This window comes from Vidua macroura, chromosome 5, assembly GCF_024509145.1.
Source record: "Vidua macroura isolate BioBank_ID:100142 chromosome 5, ASM2450914v1, whole genome shotgun sequence".
NCBI lineage: Eukaryota > Metazoa > Chordata > Aves > Passeriformes > Viduidae > Vidua > Vidua macroura.
In genome coordinates, this window is record NC_071575.1 from 64546616 (window position 1) to 64572022 (window position 25407).

At 35.0% G+C, this 25407-nt stretch overlaps 1 protein-coding gene across 1 annotated transcript in view; it reads right to left on the reverse strand.

Annotated features, from left to right (window-relative positions):
* SEMA3E (semaphorin 3E) overlaps positions 1-25407 on the reverse strand; it is a 126166-nt gene that overhangs the window by 49550 nt on the left and 51209 nt on the right. Inside the window, exons 2-3 of the mRNA XM_053978680.1 lie at positions 9608-9768; positions 2026-2085 (exon numbers count right to left, since the gene is read on the reverse strand). Of these exons, the coding sequence (XP_053834655.1) occupies positions 2026-2085; positions 9608-9768 (221 nt within the window). The remainder of the gene's footprint in view (positions 1-2025; positions 2086-9607; positions 9769-25407) is intronic.

Here is a 25407-nt window from a genome sequence, read left to right on the forward strand (position 1 = left end):
CAGTTCTGTTATAAAGAAAGAAGCAGCAAGGTACATGTGAAGTATTTCAGTGCTGAGAAGAATATTACAATATTATCAGTTCTACTTAATAATGATGCCTTGAGTAATAGATCTTTTGCAAAGGAAAATAAAAATAGAGACAGCATGGAAATAAGCAAAAAAGTTTGAAATAGAGAAATATTTTTGTAGAGTTTGTAGTGTGAAAAATAGTATTAAAAATTAAAATTGACAAAGGGTTGATTTTAAGACATTATGCTATTAAATCAATATTGGTTTATGGCTACAAAAAATAAGGGTGAAAAGAAAAATAGTAGGAAGGTTTTTGATTCTAATTTAGATTCCTTTCAGGTTGAGTTATTTATCTTACTGAATGCTGAGCATGCTGATGAAAATTGCTAAGGTTTCCCTGATATTAATTGGTGTTACTTATTCACATAGTCCATACATAATTAAGTCTCATGTGAGAATCAGAATATTGTTTGGTATGGCAATATTTCCAGCTTTTAAAATTTTAATCTATTTTTCTTAAAGACTCTGCTTCTAGAATCTTGTGATTATTTAAAAGTTCTGTTTTTTTTTCTGTAAAAGCAGTAGTTACTCCAAACCTGCATGGTGCAGAGAAATGTGGGAAACATATGAAGTTCTTTAAATGACAACATTCTTAGAATGCAAATTTGAGGATTCATAAGAGCAAACTGGATTGCAAAAAGGTTTTGAGTTTTAGGGAAACATAAGTCCGAGGGAGCTATCTTTGTTTTGAAACAACAGTACCTATTTCTGCATTTTTTAGCAAAACAAATATTGTCAGAGTATCAGAAAATATGTGGTGGTGAAAGAAGGATGGTAGAGCTTTAACTAATAACAGCCTATGCTTAGAGATAGTATCAAATAAAGGCCAAATAATTTAGGTTTGGGATTAATTTAATATGACCATAAAGTTCAGCCGTTGTAGAAAACCACCATTTTCAACCAAAGCCACCTAAAATTATGTGGATATAAAAGTAACCTGAAAAACTACAATGAACTGTTAAGAATCTCCAAAAATGATCAGTTCTAGACTAGGTGAATGGGAAGAGTTGGGGTTTACTACTACTACTACTAATACATTCCAATCTGGTTCCAATGCCTTAATGTGGACAGTTGTCAAGCTTTTACTTCGGAAGAAATCTTTATAGCTTCCTAATTTACTGGGAATTTATGGTGGTTGAGGCTGCTGTTTGCCATGTTTCTGGGCAAAGCTTGTATGTTCCCTTTCCATGTCCTACATTCCTGTCACTGTTGCTGTAAAACTATCATAACTTTCAGATCCCTTGGTTCAGTGTGAGCTCTCTCAGCTGTGGGATTTATTAGGTGTACTCTCTGTGTGTTTATGAGGTGCAGATAATGAGCTTGGTGCACTGCAAAATTAAAGAGAGCTCCCCTCCAGAAGAACTTTCATCCTGTGCTGCCCATGATATCAGCTGCTGTGTGCCAGTGAGCTTTCAGGTTTTTCCCAGGAACTAATTACAGTCAGAGCACTGAATCACAAGAACAGAACAGTTCTGAGGTTTATTAAAACAGAGTACTTTTATTAATGGAACAAGAAACTTATAGGACAATATAAATTACAGTGCATTTTATAATTATTAATAACTTAACCACTTTTTTGAATATATTCTAGGGAATGTGAATTTTGAAGATAAACTGGAATGTGAATACAGAGGAGATCATACGTGCATATGAAAAGAAAAAGACATAGAAATGGAAAAGGAAAATTATTAAGGTACCTTCTTTGATAGCACCAGAATAAGAATTAGAAGAAAGTTCAGGCGATCAAAAGTGTTCATTGCCTGTTTATGAGCTAGTTTGAAGAGCAATTAAACAAATAATTTAATGTGTTCCCAGTAGTTACATGTTTTTAACCTGCAACACTTCACTTTATATCTGTGCTTTAATCTCTCTTAAGTTAGGGATGCCTGAATCCTTGTTTTGGACCAGCCACTGGTATAATTAAAGTATATTTGATCTGTAATTAGTGATACTTACAGCATCTCTTCCTTTAATTATGCATTCTTCTGCCTGTAGAGGTGTACTAGGCCAGTGGATCTGAGGAAAAAAAGAAAAAGAAAATAATTTAATTGGCAGTCTGATCATGGAAATCCAGTTTTTCCACTATGTCTCATGTGTAAGATTCTCAGATCAGAAGTACAAAATCATAGAACAGCCCAGGTTGGAAGGTGCCTCAAAACATCATCTGGTCCAGCTTTTGGTGGAAATGGGAGCCCAGGTGAGATTATCTATCACTCTGTCCTAGACATCTTCAAACCCCCAACTGACAGAAACTCCACCATGTCCCTGGCTCCTTGTGAAGGGAGAGCCTCTTTCCCCTTTGAGATGCCATTTAAATACTTAAGTACTGGAATACTGTGATAAGTTCCCCCTGAACCTTGCTTCCCCTGAGAGAAAAGACCCTCAGTCTCTCCTTCCTTGGAACACAACTGTCTTGGTTAGGGTAGCACAGCAAACTTATAGTAGTCAACAGAATTTAAAGGAAGTTAATGTATGGAACATTTTATATAAATTCAGTAGAAACATCTATGCTAAATTGTCAGTGATTTTCAACATAGTTATTAATCTTGAACTACTGATTTCCTGATTGAAGTGACACTTAGGAAAAAAAATGGTTTACAGTGAAGTTAATAAGGGTCAGCAATTAACCTTATGGGAATAGAATCAGCTCTTTATAGTCAATTACTGAAGGGAAGCCAAATTACACAAGTGAGGGTTTTTTCAGCTATCTACTGTATAACATTTAGGTTTCATCCCAGATGCATTATTTGTTTGGATGAAAACAATATTAAACAATGACTGATCACACTGGAATGATTGCTTAATTTCTTACAACATTTAAAAGTGAAAACAAAACATGTTCACATCAGTGATATCAGGCTTGGCTGAAACCAAGTAAATATCCAAAAACTGATGTCATCATTAGGACGTTCTTGTCAATAATCCAATCACATTTTTTTTCTGTCTGGAAAACATTTTTAAATTAGACTCTTCTGCTAGGCTTTTTATCTTTTTTTCTTTTTTTTTTCCTCTTTTTTTTTTTTTTTTTTTTTTTTTTTTTTTTTTTTGTAATTGAACTGTCTTAGTTTTCTTGAAATAATTCTAATCTGAGAAAATGATAAATTATGAGAAAACTTAATTGCAAGACAAGTGGGGATAAATTATTAATCCTAGATGCCTGGGGCTTGAAAGTAAAAGACCCAATTCTCTTTAATATCTTCATTAATGAACTGGATGTGGAACTCAAAGGAATACTAAGTAAATTTGCCAATGACACTAAAATGGAGCTATTGACTCTCTTGAGGGCCAAGGCACTGCAGAGACGAGGACAAATCAGAGGGCTGGGCAATCACCAACTGTATCAAGTTTAAGAAGGACAAGTGCATTCTGCACCTGGGACACTTCAACCCCAGTGCTGTGTCTGGATCAGGGAATGAGACACTGGAGAGCAGCTGCGAAAAGGGACCTGGGGGTCCCGGTCCATGGCAAGCTGAGTGAGTCAGCAGTGTACTGGCAGTGTTTAGGTCTCACACCATCTAAATCCAAGTTAATCAGAACACCTGTTTTCAATCAGATGGTCTTATAGTCACCTATAGTCACTTATGAGTGATCAAAAATTACTCTCACCTAGTCTCTACATTGCTGCTGTGTAGTCTGAAAAGGTACCTGGACTCTGCTGAACTCCCATGAAGGCACTCATCCAGTCATTCTGGTCAGACCATTCCTGGTTCATTCATTGCAAAACTCAGGGTCCACAATCATTTATTTTAGTCACTGGTCAGGGATTGAATGAAGCATGGGTTAAGTCTGTCCTTAACCCAAAAAACGCTAGAAGTTATGAGATCTCTAAGATCTTTCAAGGCTAAAAGTATGAAAACACAGCTTTCAGTTCCCAAAGACATGTTCTAACTAGCAGGCTAAAATGAGAGATTTTGCCCACACCAGGTGTAGGTGGCTGTTAGGAACAGAGAAACCACAGAAGGAATAAAACACTTGACTCTGTAACTTGATATTAAATATGCTGTGTGTAGGTGATTATTTTTGCATTTGGAGACTTAGTCCCAGTGCTGTTGAAAATACTTCGTATGTGCATTTTCCACTTAAGATATACTGAATTTAATACATATACAGAATTAAGAGAAAAAAGCCAAAGAGGTAACCTAATGCTCCTGCTTTTTCTGTAATGTCAAAAAGCAGCCGCAGTGGAGCTATTTGGTCCTTGGCACAGAAAAAAAGAATAAACCATGGAATTGCAGAATGGTTTGGGTTAGAAGGGACCCTTAAAGACTAACTAATGTAACCACATGCTATAGTCAGGGACATCTTTCACTGTTGCTCAAGGCCCCATCCAGCCTGACCTTGAACAGTTCCTGGGATGGAGCATTCACAACTTCTGTGTGGAAAACTGTTCCAGGTTAACGTTCATAGTTAAGAAGTTCTTCCTAGTATCTAATCTAAATATACAGTCCTTTATTTTAAAACCTCTGTCTCTTGTTCTGCCACTACAGTCCTTGAGAAAATTCTGTCTTTCCTGTAAGGCCCCTTTACAAATTGAAACTCCAGCATAATGTTTCTCCAGAACTTTGTCTTCAGGCTGAACCCCAATTCTCTCAGCCTGTCTTTATAGGAGGGATGTTCCAGCCCTCTGAACATTTTTGTGGCCCTCCTCACAAAATTGCTGACTTCTAAGGCAAGTCCATGTTCATTGCCTGAAGTACATGGGTCTGAATTATAACTCTTGTAATAGATATATGTCTCCTGAAGAAGTTTTTTCTATCCAGAAATTATTTTTAAAACCCATAACTCTTGCAATGCTCCTGAGTTTTAACATAAATAAGTATGTTATAATTATTATGTTTTAATCTCTTCAAGAATATTTTAGAATTGAGACTAAAAAAATCTCTGCATGTCAGATTTTGCTATCGTACCTAATTTCAAATTAGTATAACATAGGATGTGTTTGCACCGCATGAAAATCCAGATATTAATCAGCTGCAATATATTAGGTCTTTAACCTGCCATGTATTACTTTTCCTGATATTTATGTTTAAGAGGTGTGACAATTACCAGCTTTAATTTTTAATTGGCTCTCTGCCAGGATTACAATCATTTGGCAAGCTATCAATAAGTATTTTGGGAAATCTGCCTGGGTATAGAGACTGTACCAACATCACACTGGCATACATTCCCCTGGGCTGCAGTCTTGACATAATTATTGGCTTGAACATAATTTTTCAAAATTTTTCACCACTTTAGATTACTGTGAATTAAATTTTTAAATTGCTTGTTTAGTAATGTTTTCTCACTAAACCACAGTATTCTCATCCTTGAGATGTTGATGATGTAATTTTAGCTCTATAAAGGGGTAAAGCACTGTAGGGAAAAGATATTTTTAAATATACTCATCATGGGAAAAAATGAATTTGTAAGGAAGTACAGATATGGGCGAAACTTTAATTGGAGCTGGAATGCTAATTAGTGTCTGCAAACATCCTCTCCATTCAGCCCTAGCCTTAAAAAAACAGGATGGTATCAATAGTGCAAACTAATTTAAAGAAATTATATGAGCTTTATAGCACTTCAGGCCAAGATAGACTACTGTGTGTTCTAGTCTGAACTCTAATGTGTGACAGGGCAATTAAGCAATTCAACCAGCATGTCTCTAGTTTAATTCAATAAATAGTGCTTAATTAACAGCTAACTTCTGCTTGGCTGAAGCACAAATTCTTTAAAAATATCTGCTGATGACTGAATATTGTATATATTGTATATATTTATCAACAAATACACGACCACCTTCCCTCTTGGAAGGTTATTTCAAGGGATAATCAAGCTCACTAAATTGTGTGCTTCTTATTTCAGTTTACATTAGTGCACATTCCTAGACAGTATTCAAAGAAGACACAACCAAGCCCTGCTCTTGCAGACTTGTGTTCAGCCAGCTCTGGAGTGAAGTAGAGCTTCACTAGAGGCAAGATATACGATGAGATCTCTATAATTTATTACAGCAGAGATATAAAACCGAATCTGGAGCCCTCTCACACTTGGTGAGAAACAGAACAATTTAAATCTGCCTGAATAAGCCCATAAGAAGTGGGAAGCTTCTATTCAGACTCAGATCTTTCTAAGGCCCTTGAAGCAGAAGCTATCTGTAAGGAATTTGTGGAATAGGAAAGAGCAAATAAGAAGAGCAGTTTATTTTCACTCCAACATGAGACAAAAGGAGGAACAAAGGTCCCCCTTCTTTATGAGCTGTTTGACCAGTGGTGATGAGCTACTGGCACTGGCTCAAGTTTGCTGTTAACAAAGATCCTCTCTGGCACCAATTACAATGAACTGTAATGTTTTAAAAACAAATTTGAAACCAGATACCAAAGAAAGTTCTCTATCTGTTAGATCACTAAACCCTTTAAGGCTTTGGACCAAATCTCAAATATGAGTAAGGATTTATTCCAAAGATGGTGTCAAACGGATTGAGCTCTTAGCGAAAGCAAAGGTTAAGTGAAATGTGCCCACAAAGCTTTGTCTTTACACAGGGTTTCAAGTGCTTATATGGCTCTAATTCTCTGTAAACATGGATACTCACATTTCATATTCTCCCTCATTCTTGCTACTCTTAGTGTAAGGGTACTCTTCACATAGAAACAAGACATCTAAGTAACTGTTCAAAAATGTATAGCATTATGTGTTAAATACTCTAAGCAAGAATATAATATACTCTGTATGTATTAAATGAGAGATACAAGGAGCAAAATAGGCAAAAGAAATGTTATTTGACAAATAGAGAAGCGAGAGTCCTTCCCTTTCTCGAGTGACTTTGCCACAGTTGAGAGCTCAACCCAAATGTCTGGATTTCCCCACCAATGCAAGAATGACAGTAGTAGTATTTTTTTCCTGAAGGTCTTTCCCCCGAATTTTTTAGGATTTTTTTTAGTGTGTATGAAAATTGGTGAGGATAAAATGTATTTAAAAGAATATGGTAGAGATTTATATAAACGGTCACTAGTTTACATGAAAAAGCTATAATCTACCCTTCAGTGTTGCAGTGTATTTGAAAGCTGAAGAGAATTGAACCTGAAGAAAACATGTAGTCTATTAAATACAGATTTATAGGAGGCATACCTCATATGCATCACAAGTTAAGTTTTTTGAAATGTTGGATTACTTTGGCAGTCAACAGGTCTCAATGCAAAAGCATTTTATGTCCACTCAGCATTTAGTTGTTTTTCTTTAGGTAGCTTCTAATATGCTAGCTAGAACTGAATTCTTTGGTCATTTTACAGCAAAAGGCATAAATCTCTAGTTGGAAATGTATCTCAGTTTGGTTTTTAGAAAGCATATTCCTATTCTAAATTGTTGAGAAAGGGATGACTATGAATTAAAAGACATAAACTGTTTTCTGGGTCACAGAAGATGAAGATCAATACCAATCTGCCCAAAACTTCATGAAACCTTTCTTTTGCAGATATTGAGTCATCCTGGTTACCAGAGAGAGAATAAAATCCAGGAAATTGCCTGTACTCATATATGTTCAGTGGATTACAACTTCTAGTTTAGCTTAATTAAGTTAAACTCTTCAGTCAAAAGAAAAGGTCAAAGACTAACCAACACACAGTTAAACATAGATTAATTAAGAACTTTGGTAATAATCAAACACTCTCTCAACTCCAGGAACTTTCTCTAATGTATCTCAGCAATTAAGGATTCCTATAACAGAAATGCCTCATTCCATGCTTTTGCTGATAAAGCTGTAAGACAATCATAATTTCCTTAACTGTCCCTGAATGAGATCTGCACTGAGTGAACTCTGGGAAAAAGAGAAAAATAAAAATCTCGTGCTATTTGTACTCAAGTCAGCTAGGTCCCAGTGAGATCATGTTTCTAAGGGTGCCAGGCCAAGCTTCATTTATTTCAATTTCTCATCTTTAGCATAAGAAAAGCCAAGAAGAATTTTCATCTCTTTGCCATTCTCTACACAGGTCTCCAGACAGAGAACATGGTTTGGCTGATATTCCACTTAAAAACAAGAAAGGGAGCAATGAACTTCAAGTATGTCTGGATGGGACGATGGTGGTTGGACAGAAGCATGAAGTGCTCTATCCTGTTGTATTTACTCACAGACTTACTGCCAAAAGGGGAAGAAGAGAGTGGGACAAAAAGTTTATTTTATAGAAACAAATTCTATCTAAATGTTTTCATATCTGTGTGCTCTAATATCTTGTCACAGGATATTAATAATTTGTATCAAAGCAAAAAGGAATTAGCTTATATCTCACTGTTGAGGAACAAAGCTCAGTATGCAACTCTGCCCCCTGAGGAGTTAAATTCTGGTTTGTTTTTTTTTTAATGTAGATAAATTCTCAAATAGCCTCTCTGAATAGACTCGTATCCCATAACAAGGATTGACATTCCCAAATGTTTATAAAAATGTTTATAAAAAGAATAAAGCATATTATATCTGTTCCCAGTAATGGAACATGCTAATTATGCTTGGACATAAGCAAAGATACTTATGGTAAAGTTGACCAGAGTGTTGATGTAAGAATAGTGATATTCACTTTTAGCAAGGGGGCAGACAGAAACGAATTTGAAACATCAGTGGTCAGTGCAGTATAGAAATCAACAAAAATATTTATCCCAAGTGGTTTTATTTTATTTTACTCACTTGTTATTCTACTTATTAATTTGAAAATAAATGAAAATACATCAAAACACATTGGGAAAATTTAAAGACATAGATAAGGAAAACACTGAAATATTTTAAGAGATCATTTATCTGCACTCAAAATGGTTGAACAATGGAGCAATGCTCCTGCCAGCTTCCCTTGCTACTGTATGTTTCCAATTCTAGCTTCCAAGGGCAGGAGTAAGGAATCCAAGGCTCACATCAGCTCAGACTCCAGCCTCTGCACTTCAGTTGTCAGTTTGCCAGTCACCTGTGGTTTCTACAATGTACTGAGTTCTCTGGTGGGATTAGGACTTAACCCACCCCTCTCCCATAGACCACAGAGCAACCTTCAAATGCCACTTTCAGTCATTGTGTAATAGCACCTCTGGCTCAAACCAATGCAAAATCCTGTTTCTAAAGAAGTTAAAAATCCCCCAAACTGCAAGGTTTATGCTGCTATTGAAAACTTCTTATAGTATACAAGTTAATTTTTTTTCCTTAACATTTTCTCTCCTGAAGCTCCCCAAAAATACCAGGAATATTTTATTCATCAATGATACAGTGGAGATACAGAAACCAGATGTCTACAAATGTGAGGTGCTCTAAACATCTGCAACCATCCTGAAATTCAGTGAGAAATAGTTATATGACCCCAAGTCTCTTCATCCAGAGTAAGCCTTACGGGTGAAGGGTGGGGGGGGGAGGAAATGGTAATTAGTGTATTTTTCTTAAATATAAATATGGCCTTAGAGTTTGTGCACAAAACACCTACAAAAACTTCATTACCTCAGCCATACAAGTTCTAATATCCTGTGCTACATGTTGCGACATGAAGTGACTAATATATATAAATATATATTACATATGTATATATATGGCTTTTTACTCCACCTCTCGGTAGTTGTCGCTGATTCGATCCAAACTGAGGGAATACAAGAGGTCTCTTCCTCCCACGAACAGTCGCTCTTGGTACTCATCCAGCAGCATTATATGAAGTCCAAGATATCCAAATGGGCTACGAAAGACTGACGTCCTGTTTAAATCCCAGAGCTCTGAAATACAATCAGAGTGTTCGTGATAAATACCAAACAGCTTAGCTTTCATGGCTTCATTTTCATGTCCTCCTAGGGAACTGGGCGAGAAGTTGTGGGACATTAAAATGCTAAACATATAATCTTTGAGTAAGAAAGAAACACAAAATGCCTGGGAATAATTTTCAAACTAAGCCTGCTCTCCAGGAGGTTTGTCTCTGAGTCTTTGCATCATAATCTTTATGCCTAAAATATGACATAGGGAGAGAAGAAAATTAGTTTTCTCCTGGACATTTTCTGAAAAGGAAAAAGTACTTAGAACAATAACTGCAAATGGAGAAAAAAAAAAATGAATGAATTAATGGAAATTGAAAAAAAATACTGGAAATTGTGTCCTTGTCTTACAAGTATGTCAAACTCCAGGTTTTCAGTGTACACACTATTTTTACCTGAGTTTGTATTTTTAGGAGGATGGCATTGTGGGTTTTAAGCTTAGCACTGTCTTCACTCAGTTCTCTGAATGTATTGCCTCTAAATTCAGTGGAAACAGTATGAAATCTGTGAAATGCATATGAATAATTTTCCAACACTGATTTTGTCAAGAAATGCACTGACCTAATATGGGAATCTGAGGTTGAGCTGTACATGATCCAGGCTAAAGCCAGTTCCACTGAGAAAAAAAAATTCATTCTGGGTAATGTTGCAGAAACATGGATTCAGGTCTCAGGAAGCAAGAAAGAGGCAAAACATGGGGATCTCTCTGCACTGTGGTGCAGAGCACAACCTGGCTAGCAGCAGGTCAGAAAGGCTGAAGATAATTTTGTTGTTGAGAAGTCTCAAAAGGAGTCATTTGAGAGAGTACCCTCAGACTCCCTCCAAAATGACAGAGCTTGGACTGGGGGAAAGTAACTGTGTTCTTATGTCTGTACTGTGGCAAATTGTTGTATTTTGAAGAAATCACTTTTGGTAAAAGTAATTAAATATGCTTATCCTCTCAGCTTTCCATAAGCATAATTTTTTCAATTGTTTGTGGTCCTGAACCTGATGTTGGAAGAAGTGGAATTGTCCTTGAGCTAGAGAAGACAAATGAGCCCCCATGCAGTTTGGAGGCTAATGCTCACAGGCCACAGGCCAGTAGTTATGCTCATTTTTCCATGCTGCACCTTAACAGCAACATAGAAACCACAGCTGATGTTCTGTAAGCAAGAAATTTAATCCTCAAAAATGATATTAATATAATCCAACAAATTGACAATATTTCTATTAATTTTAAATTATTAAGTATATTGTGTGTGTGTGTGATAAGTGATTTCAGTAATAGGATAAATATGTTTTACTCCATTTACTAGGTAGGCTGAGTTCAGGTCAACAGAGGCTAAAAGTAACTAGCTTCTGAAAGCTGTTTCCTTAGATGATAAAATTTACATCAAAGGAGTTGTACAAAATCAGCCTCACATATGATGTCTTTCTCGATGTCTTCAAGCAGAATCTATTAAATAATTGTACCTCTAGTATAAAGTGTGTGACTGGCCTCACTTAACAAATGGAAAACTAAGTCACAGGAAGGAACTTCATGATGAAAAGAACAAGAGACTTTTTTGTCTAAGCATTGCATACTAACCAGTGGATAGATACACATTTTTTGACAGTGATACACTGAGCACACAGCTGCACAGCAATGTGGAAATGGCACTTTCAAAGCTTGCTCTTGCCAAGCAAATGAGCAGATTGCTGTTTTGGAAGAACATTGCTTGTTTCTGAACAGATTAGAAATGAAATGAAAGCAGAGCTAGAAATACACTTTTGGTCCTAAATAAAGCCAGTTTTTATTTGCAAGAATATAAATCATTCAATAAATTTTATTTTTTAATTATTCTTGGAGTGAAAAGAATTGCATTTTAAATTTATATACAAGCAACAAAAGGTTATTGTGGTAGCTTCCCCTGATTTATTTTCATGTTGTCCTGAAGGCAAATTGTTCATAAATGAGACAATATTTCTTTATATAGATCAGAGATATGACTAATGTGTTCTCATAATGATGAAAAATTCTCTACCCGATCACATGAACTGATAACTGCTCATATAAGACGCAGTCCCACAAAGCACACCTGCAAATCCTATTGTCTTAAAAGGAAGTTGAGAATATGAAACATCTTTCAAGATAGAACTTGTAAAAAGAGATGTTTCTAAGACTACATTCAGCAAACTACACAGACGTGGGGTTGCTGTGGGGGTAGAGGCAAAAATAGAAGTGAACCCTACATCAGAAAGGACTGGAAAACAGCAAGCAGTTGAGTTTGGAGAGTGATTTTGTACTGAATCACAAATGTAGCAGCATTATGTAGATCCTTTGATAGGTAGTAGAATTTCCATATGCTGTAGGATATACATGAGATATTAGGATAATGCAGCACGTCCTGTCTGGAGAATGAGTGGTATATCTGGGAATCTAAAACAGTACTAGAAGCTTGCCATTCCTAGGCAAGTGAATCTCACCATGGTGTGGTTTGATGTAAATGACACAGGCTCTGAAGCAGTAGAACATCATTTTTGTTGCGCTATGCCACTTCAGCAAAGCTGGTTGGCTTCAATGCAGGAATGCAGCTGCAGGAATGCAGCTGTACTGCTTCTGGACAAGCTGCTGCCTCCACACATAGCACAGCTCTCATATTCATACAAATGCATTGTTAGTTCTTAGAATCACGGAATGGTTTGGTTGGAAGGGATCTTAAAGATCATCTGGTTCCAACTCTCTGGCCATAGTTTCTCCAAGACCAGGTTGCTCCAAGCCCTGTCCAACCTGGCCTTGAACACTTTCAGGGATGGGGCACCCACATCTTCTCTGGACAACCTGCACCAGTGTCTCAACATCCTCACAGTAAAAGATTTCCCACATCTAATCTCAACCTATGCTCTTACAGCTTAGAGCCATTACCCCTTGTTTTATCACCACATGCCCTTGTGAAAAGTTCCACTCTAGATCTCTTGTAGCCCCTTTAGATACTGAAAGCTGCTATAAGGTCTTCCTAAAGTTTTCTCTTCTCCAGGCTGAACAGTCCCAGATCTCTCAGCCTGTCTTTATACTAGAGGTGTTCCAGTCCTCTGATCATCTTTGTGGCCTCCTCTGGACTTGCTCCAAACAAGTGCACATCCTTCTTGTTTGAGGGGCCCCAGAGCTTGACACACAGATCACTGCATTTTGCAGTACTGAGTCGCACTCGGTCATTGAAATCACAACACAGTTGGGAGTGAAGCACTTGGAGTCAAAGTTTTAAGCAAATTTCCCCAAAATCTACCTTCAGTTACCCTGAAGAACCTTATGCTCTTACAGGTCACCTTGAGGTGTCAAGAGTTGCACTCCTGGTCATGCTGATACCCTTAATTAAAAAATCCATTTCTAGACAATGTCTAAACTTGAGCATAACCCAGAAAGACGTTGTTGCTCTTCCTAATATTAGGATTTAATGTCCACATTTATGCTGGGCACATCTAGCACACTTACAAGATCCAAAAACCAAAAAAAAACCAAAAACCAAAGCCAAAACCAAAACAAAAAACAAAACAAACAAACCACCAAAAAAAGTTACTTCTGTAAATATCTTGCATAAAGAAGCAAAAAGCCAGAATTATTCAGGATCAATATATTGCTAGTACTCAGCACATAGAAAAAAAAAGAGAAAATACCTTTCCTACTCTTATCTTTTGGTAAAAACAAATCTTCTGGAGTACTGATCCATAAATTTGAGAAAATGTTATCTTTTGTGCTACAGTGCTTTGCCATTTTAATCTAAAGATTCAAGATCGTAACTAAACCCACGCCATGTACAAACAGCATTTTGCCCAACAAAGGGTAGACTGCTATACATACTCCTATATGGCACTTCACTTTACCTGTGCAAGCTTTAAAGCAGCTCTGGATTGCTGAATTACATTTCATAAGAGAACAAATCTTATTTCTTTCTGTTTTAAAGGCTGAGAACAAACCTGATGGTTTGCTATCTGTCTGACAGAGCTTGCTGGCCAATATTCCGACTAATCTTGCTTACCACACTATCTCTTATAGCAGATCTACTTTGGTGACCATATTCATACTGTATCCTCTTTGACAAAATGGATTATATTACACATTGGTCTAAAAGTGTTAATTATATTCATAATAGGCAATTTTCTTGGATATTTTAATGAGCAGTATAAAATTCTAACTTCTAAGATTATTTTAGAACAGTCATTTCTTCCATTTGAAAAAAAAAAGTCACTCTATTTTTATTTCAATGTTTTTTAAATATAAATTATTGATAACTTAGATACGCTTATCTAAACTCTTATGCTTAGAAAATTAAATGCAAAAATCTCAATGCTCCTCCACAGCAACCAGACTATATTGCCATTTAATTTTTTGCACATTCTCAGAATTTAAGCACACTTTAAGTAATATATAATTTTGGACCTTGAATATAGACAAATAGCACTGTAAATTTTTAATCTTTTTTTATTTTTCCCAGGGAGTGACAAAGCTGCTGTTGCTCTGCTCTGTTCTTCATAGCATTACATCATCACAACTGCACAAGTCTATTGCCTTTGCCCTTTTTTGCCCTCATAAAAATATTTGGCTCCCCTTTTAAATTCTTCAGAAATATAGTCTCACCTCCCACACTACTTCATGCTGCAGATCATTCTTCTGGCAAAGATGTTTTCCAGATGCAGGGCACTGACAAATGAGTCCACATAAGGTGGATGTTTCAGTGCTGCTTTACAGGAAGAGTTAATGGCTGGGGTTGCCTTCTGTCCCCATCAATAATGTGAAAGGCTACTAATATAAAGTCTAGGTAATGTGAGCACCTGAATGACATCTTATGCTTCAAATTATTGGCATAGTCCTGGAATACAGATACTGCAGTGGAACAAGTTTTACAAGAACTTTGTGAACCTTATGTAATTTTAATTAATTTAGCTTTTTGCTATATTGGTGACAAGTGATAACAAAATCTGCTTACATGTGACAAGAAAGAGACAGAAACAAAAATGAGGAAAAATAAAAAGAGACATAGAGGAGAGCCTGAAATATCTGTGACACAGTTTATGAACTAGAGGTCAATGGTAAGACCAGGTAATATATGTATCTTCTGTTTTAAAACACTGGTACTTTAAGGCAAATATTTATTTGAAGGTACTCTAAAGTCTCATCCATCAAAAGGACAAAAATATAAATCTACAAGTGGTTCAATCTTCTTTGACAAGGTTAAGACCTCTAACTGGCAATATTCTATATAAAATTAGTAGGAATCAGAAGATTTCTTCCCAGGGGAAAAAATGGAGAGTAAAATTCACTAAAACCCCCAATTCTGCTGAATATGAGATTGACAATTTTTACTTTTCTGTGCTTACAGTTCTTAGTCAAATGTAACCCTGTAACAATAATATGAAGTCATGATAGTGATTGTCAGGTAATGGAAAGTTACATTAACTCAGGTCAAACAGCAAGGAACTGAAATGGTTGGGAAGTAGAAAAGGGAACAGTGTTAACTGGCCAGAGGTGGCCAAAGTAAATCCTCCGGCATGAGATTTGGTAGCAAAATCTGAGCTAAGAACTGTAATAACAGAATTAATTGCAAGTAGCAAACTAACTAAAAAATCCAGGGTAGTAGTAATGCTGCAAGATACCACTATAATTTTAAAACACTGTTCTTAAGATACTTTAGTGTTTTATTGGGAGAAGATGAATCAGCAGGAGATAGGTTTAAAAGTCTGTGAGGGAGACTGAAGCATGAGCTTTCACTGCTTTAGGTTTTATCTATGTGGCTGCCAGGCAGATGCCTCAGAAACTTGGCAGAGGAGACAGAAAGCAAACTCTAGTAACAACAAGCAAAAACCCATTAGTCCATAACTACTTTCATATGATTCAATCTCTGCTCTTAACAGCAGGTGAGTTTGGCTGTTGAGCTTTATTTGGAGAATGTAATTGGCTTCATGAAGGGAGCTGGTGCAGCAAAGCCCATGAATAATTTTACTTGTTTGGTTCTCTTCTTCTAAATGTTCTGTATTCAGTGATTAAGTTTAAATTATAGTCAAAACTTCAAACAAAATCTTTCCCTGTCAGTCTGTTGAAATTACAGAGGCAAAAGTTTCTGAAATTAAAAGGTACAGTTTGGGGAGACAAGAATAGTTTCAATCTGTATGCAAGACAAAACACTCTTCTGGTTTTTGTTTCCCCCTAAGAATATTGGAAAAACCTAAAACTGGAACATATAATAAATCTTAGGAAATATTTTTATTTCTTCTAATTCTACTCAGATAATGACAGAAAATTGTCTCTGTAGCTTGAAAGTTCTTAACACAGCTAATCATGATATTTCAAATCCTAATCCTTCATAGTTCCATTTCAAACTATTATATGCCACATACATACTGTGCTATACATATATTCTGTCACACCTAGCAAATACTTATTTTTTCTTCCCTGATGGCAAAATAGCATATTCAGTTAGCAGCACTGTGGCTGGTTTGGTTTTAATCACTTAATAACAGAAAAATAGCCATTACAAAAAGACCAGAGTTTATAGTGTTAGTATATTACATAACAGTAAAAACATGTATGCTTACACAGTACTTTGTAATATTTTCTAGTTCTTGCTGGAAATGTCTGTGGTGTACATTCGTTTAAGGGAAATCACACACCATCTTCATACAAGCTGAGTTTACACCAATTTTAAGATACATTTCAGGATTTACATTCTGGTCCAATACAAAAAAATCCGATATTCAATTTAATGTTACTAACACTTGAAAAAAAAATAAATTCACTGCAATAAAAACTTGATGCATTTGAGTTTTAATCATGCCTATCTAGAAATGATGGATGATGTACAGATTGTTTTGGAAGAAAACCTCTTTGTAAGTCAAATGAAAGCAGTTGCAGAACCTGCTCAACAGTCATGTATATTGAAGTGATATTTGTTTTTTGACACTAACACATTTGACCCTGCCAATTTCTGGATCTTACTGGTTTTTATTACAGCAGTAAGATAGAATGTTTTCTCATAGAAGGCCTAATACAGAGCTCATCTGCCATTTTTTCCAATTAAGTTCATTAATTTTGACCTAGTGGTAATCACACCGCTATAGATTAAATAGATGGAACAGTATAGGGAAAATAATTTTCCTTCTATATTTTATCTGGACCTGAGAAACAGCAGACAGAGAATCAACTCAGAATGAGAGGAAATTTTCATAATTTCAATGTCAAACTACTATATAAATGATGTCTACCATTCATTATGCTTTTGATGATAGCATTTCGTTTTCAACAATAATAACAATTTCAAATATTTTAAATTATGCTTACTATATTTTTTCCATATTTATTTCTAGTTCGAGGGATATTGCTTGCAGAATGGTGACGAATTTTTTTAAAAATTAATTTCAGTATTAGATAGCAAATTTTGGCACTCATTCAAACAAATTTACTATAGTAAATTGACATATTCATTATACCATTATACTCTATTATAAAAAAATTTGTTTAGTTTACCAGTGGGATTTTTCTTGGAAAAGGTACATGCATCCCCAAAATGCTATCTGACAACACAGTTCAGAAATGTGGTTGTGATAGAAAATATCAAACAATTGCTTAAGCAAAATGACACAACACTGTGGCTGTCATGAGCTCCCAGGTCTCACTGACCTGCATGTGGCTGCCTAAAATTTTCTAGTGACTGCAAATCCTAATGATCCATTTTTAGTAAAGCATTTTAGGAGGTGATAATACATGATAATGTTGTGGATAATAATATCATCATCAATACTATAAATTTCTTTCTTAATGGTAGACTGTATGATAGAAAACTTCAGAAATATGTTTTTCTATAAAATATTCCAGCAGAAATATAAACTGGAATTTCTTACTGTGCAATTATTTCAGCCTAGGGAAAACACAACTATCTATGAGATAGTCTTTGTGAACTTTATGCACTTCATCTAATATTCCTCTAAGGAAGTAAGCACAAAAAGAAATGTCCTGTTAAAATTATACTCACTGAAGATGTTTTACATTATGTTTAATATCTTAATAGTGTTAACAAGTGAAATAATCAATTTATAGAACTTGAGTTTTAGAAAGTACATATGGTTCAAATAATCACAGACCTCTGCTGATGAAACACAGACAGTCCAGTCTTTTGAGGACCTGATTTATTAAGGTGTACCACTTACTACATGCTTATTACCACACCAGTATGGGAAGAGTAGAATTCTTGCTATGGAGTGATCCTGTGTTTTGACAGAAAGAGAATCTGGTGCTTTCATTTAAAATGAAGATGCCAAGAGTCAGGGGTTTATGCTGTTCGAAATGACTGTTAAATTGAATTTCCCCTGTAAAAGATGGATTAAAGGAGCTATCTCGTGATTTTCAGCAGCATATGCTCTTGGGCAGGATGGCATGTGATTGACAGTCTATGTAAGGCTATATGGAGTCATCAACAGGAAAAAAAAAAACAGAATTGAGGAGAAAGAAGACATTGTGAGAAAAGCAAAAAGCAGAGGGAAAATTGAAATGGAAATAACTAAAAAGATATTTTTTTTCCTGTGAAATAAATTACTCACAGCATATGCAGAATTCAAGACAATATTCCACAGGTGAGTTTAGAAAGACTTGCTACACTTCACACATTGAAATAAACTCAATTTTCCCTGAGTATAGAAGCTCTATAAACAGCGGTGAACAGACTTCTCTAGAAATTAACATTTTGTTAGTCCAAAGTTTGTTCTTTTAATTGACCAGAATGTCTTCTCTGGAAAGATTTAACTCAAAGAAAGGAAATGTATTCAGCTGCTACATCAGTGTCTTTGGAAGACCTACCTCATGTGAGTTAACTGGCATGAATACGTCCATGATTTGACCCTGCTTTTCCTGATACATCTCAAATACTTCAAAATGTTAATGAAAACTGAATACATCAATGGTCTTTTTTGTTGACTTTATTTTAATTTTTTTTTTTTATGACACAGAACTTTATGAAAGAATTCAAGCTCTTATATTACAGGGTAGGATATGTCATATTCAGCTTTTGTTATGTTCAAAGTCAAGTGTCTAGTTTAAGGTATTTATCCAGCGGTCTTTTTTATCAGAACAAAAGAAGGAGGTATTCCCAAATGGCATTTTAAAATTCCTTTATAAGAGCATTCAATCAAATATAATCTGAAAGCAGCATTTTCTATAATCCAAATTTTAAGAATGCAATCTAAATTTTAGATGCATAATGAACTTGAAATGGAGTGGATGAATTCCACTCCAAAATGCATCCTGTAAATAAACCAAGGTTGTATTTTATCAATGTTTGCAATTTTAGTCACTGCAGTGATGGGCAACACATACAAATAGCTATATTTGTTGTCTCACCCAGTATGCCTAAGTATCTGTAAAATTCTGGTTAAGTAAATGCCTTGCAAGAGAGAGACAGAAAAAAGCTTTATTTGAATAACTTAGGACATATTTGAAACCTTTCAGAATCAGTAATGTTTTGCAAATATTAACAGTCAAAACATTCTTCAACCATTTGACTTTGAGATGATAGAACTCAACACAGTTGATCTTAAATAGTGTAACTGGAGAATAAAAGTTAATAATAGGGAGACACTAATGGTCATGTAACTATTATGAATTGTACCATTTACTGTTACATATTATCCTCAAACCCTCATGGATGTGTCCACCCATCCTCCCTTTCCTTACCCCCCTGCCACACTATTCCTTTGTTTCTGATGGATTTTGCAAGACAGAAAAATGATAATGCATGTTTAGAAGTTTATTGCACTTTGATATAAACATTATCTTTTCTCATGTCATATTTGATTATCCAATGGAGTCATACAATAGACTGTACTGAATTTCAGCTCCTAAATCTTTCAGATCCTTTTAGAAAAATACCCAATGATAAGAAAAGCCCCTCTTACATTGAAGAGAATTAATTCTACATTAGAACAGAGAAGCAGTCTCCTGAAATTACAAGTAACATCTCTATATCCTCAATTGACCAGATGGTAATCATAAAAAATCTCCCATAAACCTCTCCCACTTCAAAATAGAACATTTTTTCAGTATGACTCTGTCCTGAATCATTTTGCACAGGATGTAAAAAAACCATACACTTATGGGTGTTCCTTTATTAGTTCTTTATTCATTGTAATTTAGAAATTCACCTTCATCTTGATTCTTAGCTTAATGCTGGGGCTTAATTTCAGATGTTTTCGGGTCAATCTGTCTTTCTTATAGCTGGCTTTACAGAAGGTAGAATATGAGATAATTTCATTAATGTCCTTTATTTCTCACAAGGGCTACTGATGTTTAGAACTATAGACATACTATGAAAATGAAGGATTGATACATCTGATTAATTTTTATACACTGAAGAGTTGCGCAGAAGTTCATAGAGATCTAGGGATTAAATCATAGATACAGAGAGAGCTTTGGGTTGGAAAGAACCTTCAAAGATCATCTACCACAACCCCCTGCCAGAGCCAGGGACTGTCACTGCTTCCACCAGCTTGGTGACATCCACAACTTGAGGGTGGTCTCAATCCCACAGTCTATATTGCTGTTAAGGATATTAAATAATACCAGTCCCAGTACAGATCTTTGAGGAACTTGTTCATTGATTATGTACTTCTCAGAGCTGAAAAACACATAGCCCTGGACAACTGTTTTCTCCAGGATTTTCCAATCTAACTGGAAGGCACAGCCAAAACAAAATTAAAAAAAAAGGAAACCAAAATTAAAAAAAAATCTGTCATGAAGATAGGGTAAATGAGAAAATGATAATTTCAGTATTCACAAAATTCTCCAGGGCTTGAATTTAGCTCTACATGATTTGCACTGATCACTCAGCAAGTCTGCATAAAACTGCTGGACAGTTCATATTTCGAATGCAAGTACAATGGGTGACCCACAGGCTACTGTCCTGAGAATTTGCCCTCAGAAAAAAGGAGTAAAATACACAAAAGGTATTGGAACTAGGAGAGAACATTTTTCAGACTCTGGAAGAATTTTTAAAGATTTTGGAAAATGTTTCCATTCCAAACTGGAATAAAAACTTCAAATACAACGCATTTTCAAACATCAAAAAGTCCAGTAATTTTCCTATGGGTGGAATTATCTTGATAATTTTACATATTTTATTTTGATTTGTTTTTACAGTAAGTCAACTAACATTTCAAAATTATATGTTCTAAGAACAAAGTAGATGTCTTAATTTAAAACATGTAAATATACCTTTTTTTGCCAAAATATTATTCAGTGGAAAAAAAACTAAATTTGCGTAATTTCATAATGCTTCACAGAGGAAAAAAAACACCAAAATTAAAAACCAAAACTAGAATCTGTACAGCTAGCAAAGAAATCCTGCATACCTTTAAAGCACCTATTATTATGCCTTCTCTAAAAAGATGTATCTTTAATAAAATTTAGCTCTCTTCAAAAACAATAGAACTTCTGAAAAAACGGCAATGGATTTTTCATAGTAGTGTGTAGAGACAGAACTGTGTAGAGAAAAATTAATATAGAAGACAAAATTCAGAATCCCTTTACAAAATTACAAGAAAATTTCTAAATACCAACTTTTGAGATATGCTGGTTACATCCAAAATAATTGTCAATATAAATATGAAAAAGGTGAAGATCTTGTATTAGAACTATAGATCCAAAGTACTGTATACTTAATCTGACAGCAATGTTTTTTCTTAGAGTAGAATAGAAACAGATATTTATATTCTATTATATATATTCTATAACAGATATTTTATTATTTACAGGCATGAGACTATCTGAGGACAAATTAATTTTGTAATACCTGCTGCATATAGCACTAGTATTTATACATCAGGATACAATTCTCTATGCCTGGCACTAGGAAAAACATGTAAAAAGAACATAATGAACTGTACAAAAGAACTTGTCACAGAATAATTCAAACTGTCAGATTTAAGAACACTTAGGAATGAATAGGTCCAAAACATATATTATTTAACTGAGAGCTATTTAACTGTTTGTATTATATTTCATAAATACTTTAGAAGAAAATGTTACACTTAGGTAGTTCTGCCACTTATTATATAAGCTTAACTAAAGGTCAAAAGAAATTTTTCTGTTTAAGAATTAAAGAACTGGGTCATATTCTGACCCTTGTAGCATATTATAAAATAGTGTCTGATCTGAAGGCAGTAGGACACATTTTGAACACATTTCTTTACAAAGAAGAAAAAAAAAGGAGGCAGAAGCATTAGAAAATATTCATACATGTAAATGAAAATGCAATATATCTGGTTTGTTTCTGCCAGTGTTATTCACATAAATATCTATTACACTCTTTCTGATGTCAAAAGGCTCTCTTGCAGAAGGATGTATTTCTCAATATAAACATCTCTTCTGGCAGCCACTGAGAGACCACTCAGGCCATGATGTGTGTTATATCACAAGAAGCCCCCCCAAAAAATGGTTTTCATTGCATCTTTTGCAATCTCATTCACTTATCTGAATTGAGTGTATGATAAATATCGAACATTCTCTACCCATTTTCCACTGTTGGAAGCAATGGAAGATAAAGTTAAACCACAGCACAATAATACATGTTTGTTTTTGAAGGAAAAAAAAAAAAAAAAAAAAGAAAGGTAAAAGTAAACAGCAAATACTGCAAAGACAAGACAAGGCATTGTGGTGGGTAATTTAGCAATAAGGATACAAATACTGTAAAAATCAGATCTATTCGTTTCAGAATAATCTGCAAAGGCAAGTGGTGGAACTGCTAGTAGATGAGCCAATTAAAAAAAGATAGGAGGCAACATCTGACAATCTGTTCTAGTTAGTAGCCACACACTAGTGGGGAAAGGATTAGCTGTCTTCCAGGTTATTTCCCCATCTTCATTTTTCATAATATAATTTACACTAAAAACCAAAGTTTTCTACTAGCACAGGATGATGATACCAGATCAGCAGTTGGATGTGTCACATTTGCAAGTAAAATATTTCTATGCAACAATAAAATAAAAAAAAAAAGAATATTTATATTCATCTCCTCAGAAAATATTAATCCAAGGAAAATATCCTGTGACCCACAGAATGTGTATTTTTGTACCTGTGTGCAGGTATGTTTATATGCATATACAAAATGTTATTTCACACAAAGCTCTAATTTTTTAAGAAAGCATTCCTCAGCATCTGAAAATATTCTAATAAAGGTACCAAAAATGATAGCTATAATGAGAATCTATATTTCCAAAAGCAACCTTGGCTTTTTCTTTTCCCTTTCAACTTTTTTTTTTTTTTTTCCTTTTGAAGTTAGTCTCAGTGATACCAGTACAAAAATAAAGCTCTACTGTAAAATTTGTTAAAGTGCTTATTTATACTTATACATTCCTGTGCATGTCTAGCCTGGTGCTGCTATTAATGCCATTTGATAGTAACTATTTTTTCTGTCGTTATCAGTTCTTTTGTCTATGTCCATCATCATTATCCGAATAGATTTAAAAATGTTAAACAGCTCTTGGAAACAAGTACTTTTTCTTCCCTGTAGAATTTAGCATTTTAGTGATTCGTAGGTCAGACAGTCAGTGGAATTTTCGCTGCTTTCTTTGTCGCTCTATTTAGAATGTTTATAAAGATCAGAAGGCAGGTCCTTTAGAAGGATTTATTTTCACTGTGTATCTGTTGGTGGTTTACTGATAAGGATTTACATGTCCTGCTCTAATAAAGCAACAATATGGATGCTGTCTATGCTGAAAACTGGAGTTGTGGTGTTTCATAGATGCCTTTGGAAAGGTATCTGTGGCTTCCACCAAGTCAGCTGCCCCTGCTCTTGCATTTATACCAAAAATATAAACATCAGCACCTTAAGACAAATTATATGTTTTGAAATGCCATCCTCTGCTTCAAGTTGTACTGAAGACATCTAAGGAATCCCTTCACATTAAATATTTACCTCCTTTACACATTCTTTTGTCAGAGAGCTTTAAATGAAAGATCCAAGTAGGGCAAGTCTACAGAATATTAATGTAAATAGTCAGAAGTTCTATTGCACAAGAGTTCTAAGTGATTTGGATTCATTTTTGCTTAAGCACCTTCATTTTTCTTTCAATACAACCCAATTTGGGCTTTTAGTCCCAGAACATAGCACACTAAAATTCACATCAAGCTGCAAACTCTATGAAGACACAAGTAATTTTTCTTGACCAATGAGTCTTTTTTGGGGGGGAAATAAAAAAAAAATAGAAATATATGTGTTTAGAGAATGGTGTAGCAAGTCATGCAGTGGATGGACTCAACATAGGTAATGATTCAATTTCAAATGTGCTCTTGTGTCTCCAGGCAGAAGACCATAGCAGCCAAAGAAGATGGAGTGACCACTGTGTGAAAGGTAGCATTGTAAATGGCTCAATGACATTTCACTTATTTATACCTGCGTAGAATCTTGTCCTTAATGCACCCTATTGCTGTTTCTGAATTATTTATACAGTCTGCTGATCTAAATTACAGAAGGAATTATCTAGCATTAGGAACAAGAAGATATGATACCTACTACTTAAATGCAAAATACATTTGATTTATAAAACTATTTTAAGCTGCACTTAAAAATGTGCATCCAAGCCAACTAGTAATGTTTGCAGCCCTTTCTTTTATGACTGCAGTGAGCTGTAATGGTATTCCACCAACAGTGTAATTTTCAGATCAGATGGTCCAGTTCCTTGGATTTACACTAAAGATTGCATGTTCAGTCTCCACAAAATATGGCCTCTCCTCACACATTATTCTTGTGTAAGAAGTGACAGAAGCCTTCAAAATGTATTAACACAGGTGGACCTTTGGTGCTTATTTGCAGCCCTGTGGAATAAGTGTGCTTCAGGCTGTTTGCACAGGTCCAGTAGCAGGGTTAGAGCTTGGGAGTGATAAGGTTACCTAAACTGTAGCACAACTAAAGAAAGTCCAGCCATCCAAGAAAATCAAGGTTGATTTCTACATGTCACATTTAAAAACTAAATATGTGTATTGCCTGAGGAATGCATTTGAGACAGCCAAGCCTGGTAGGAAAGAATGTTTTCAGAGCACTGTTTCAACAGGAGTATTTCTACTGGGAATAAATAAACTGCTGAACGTGCCTCATTTTTTAATGCTCCACAGATGTAAACTGTATTTGATTCTATTGTCTATAATTCAATTTAATGCTTGGAATGTTGCAGAAATATACAGTAACTGATATGTCCTTTGATTGAGAAACAGCTATACCAAAAAAAGTTTATATTTTTTTCCTGCTGTATAGAATCTTCTTATTATAAAGAAAAGGTTCATTTTAGCACGCATTTCTATTATCCAATCTTTATTAGAAATGACATACAGAACTGAGAGCATGACAATGCCTGCTTTCTGTCTTATTAATTGGAAAACTCTTCTGTTCTAGTTGAATGGGATTTTTCTTTGTGCTGTAAACTGTGAACAGTATCTTAAAATAGTGGTTCAATAGAAGGATTGGCTGACTGGCATCATAATCTGTATAGTGAAATTCTTTTTGTGAAAAGTTTTCCACCAATTGTTTTTTTACATATCTTTATCCTCATTCCTGTTAAACACCTCTAATTTAATATACAACTTAGTATTCTATACAAGAAAGATTTAAAGGA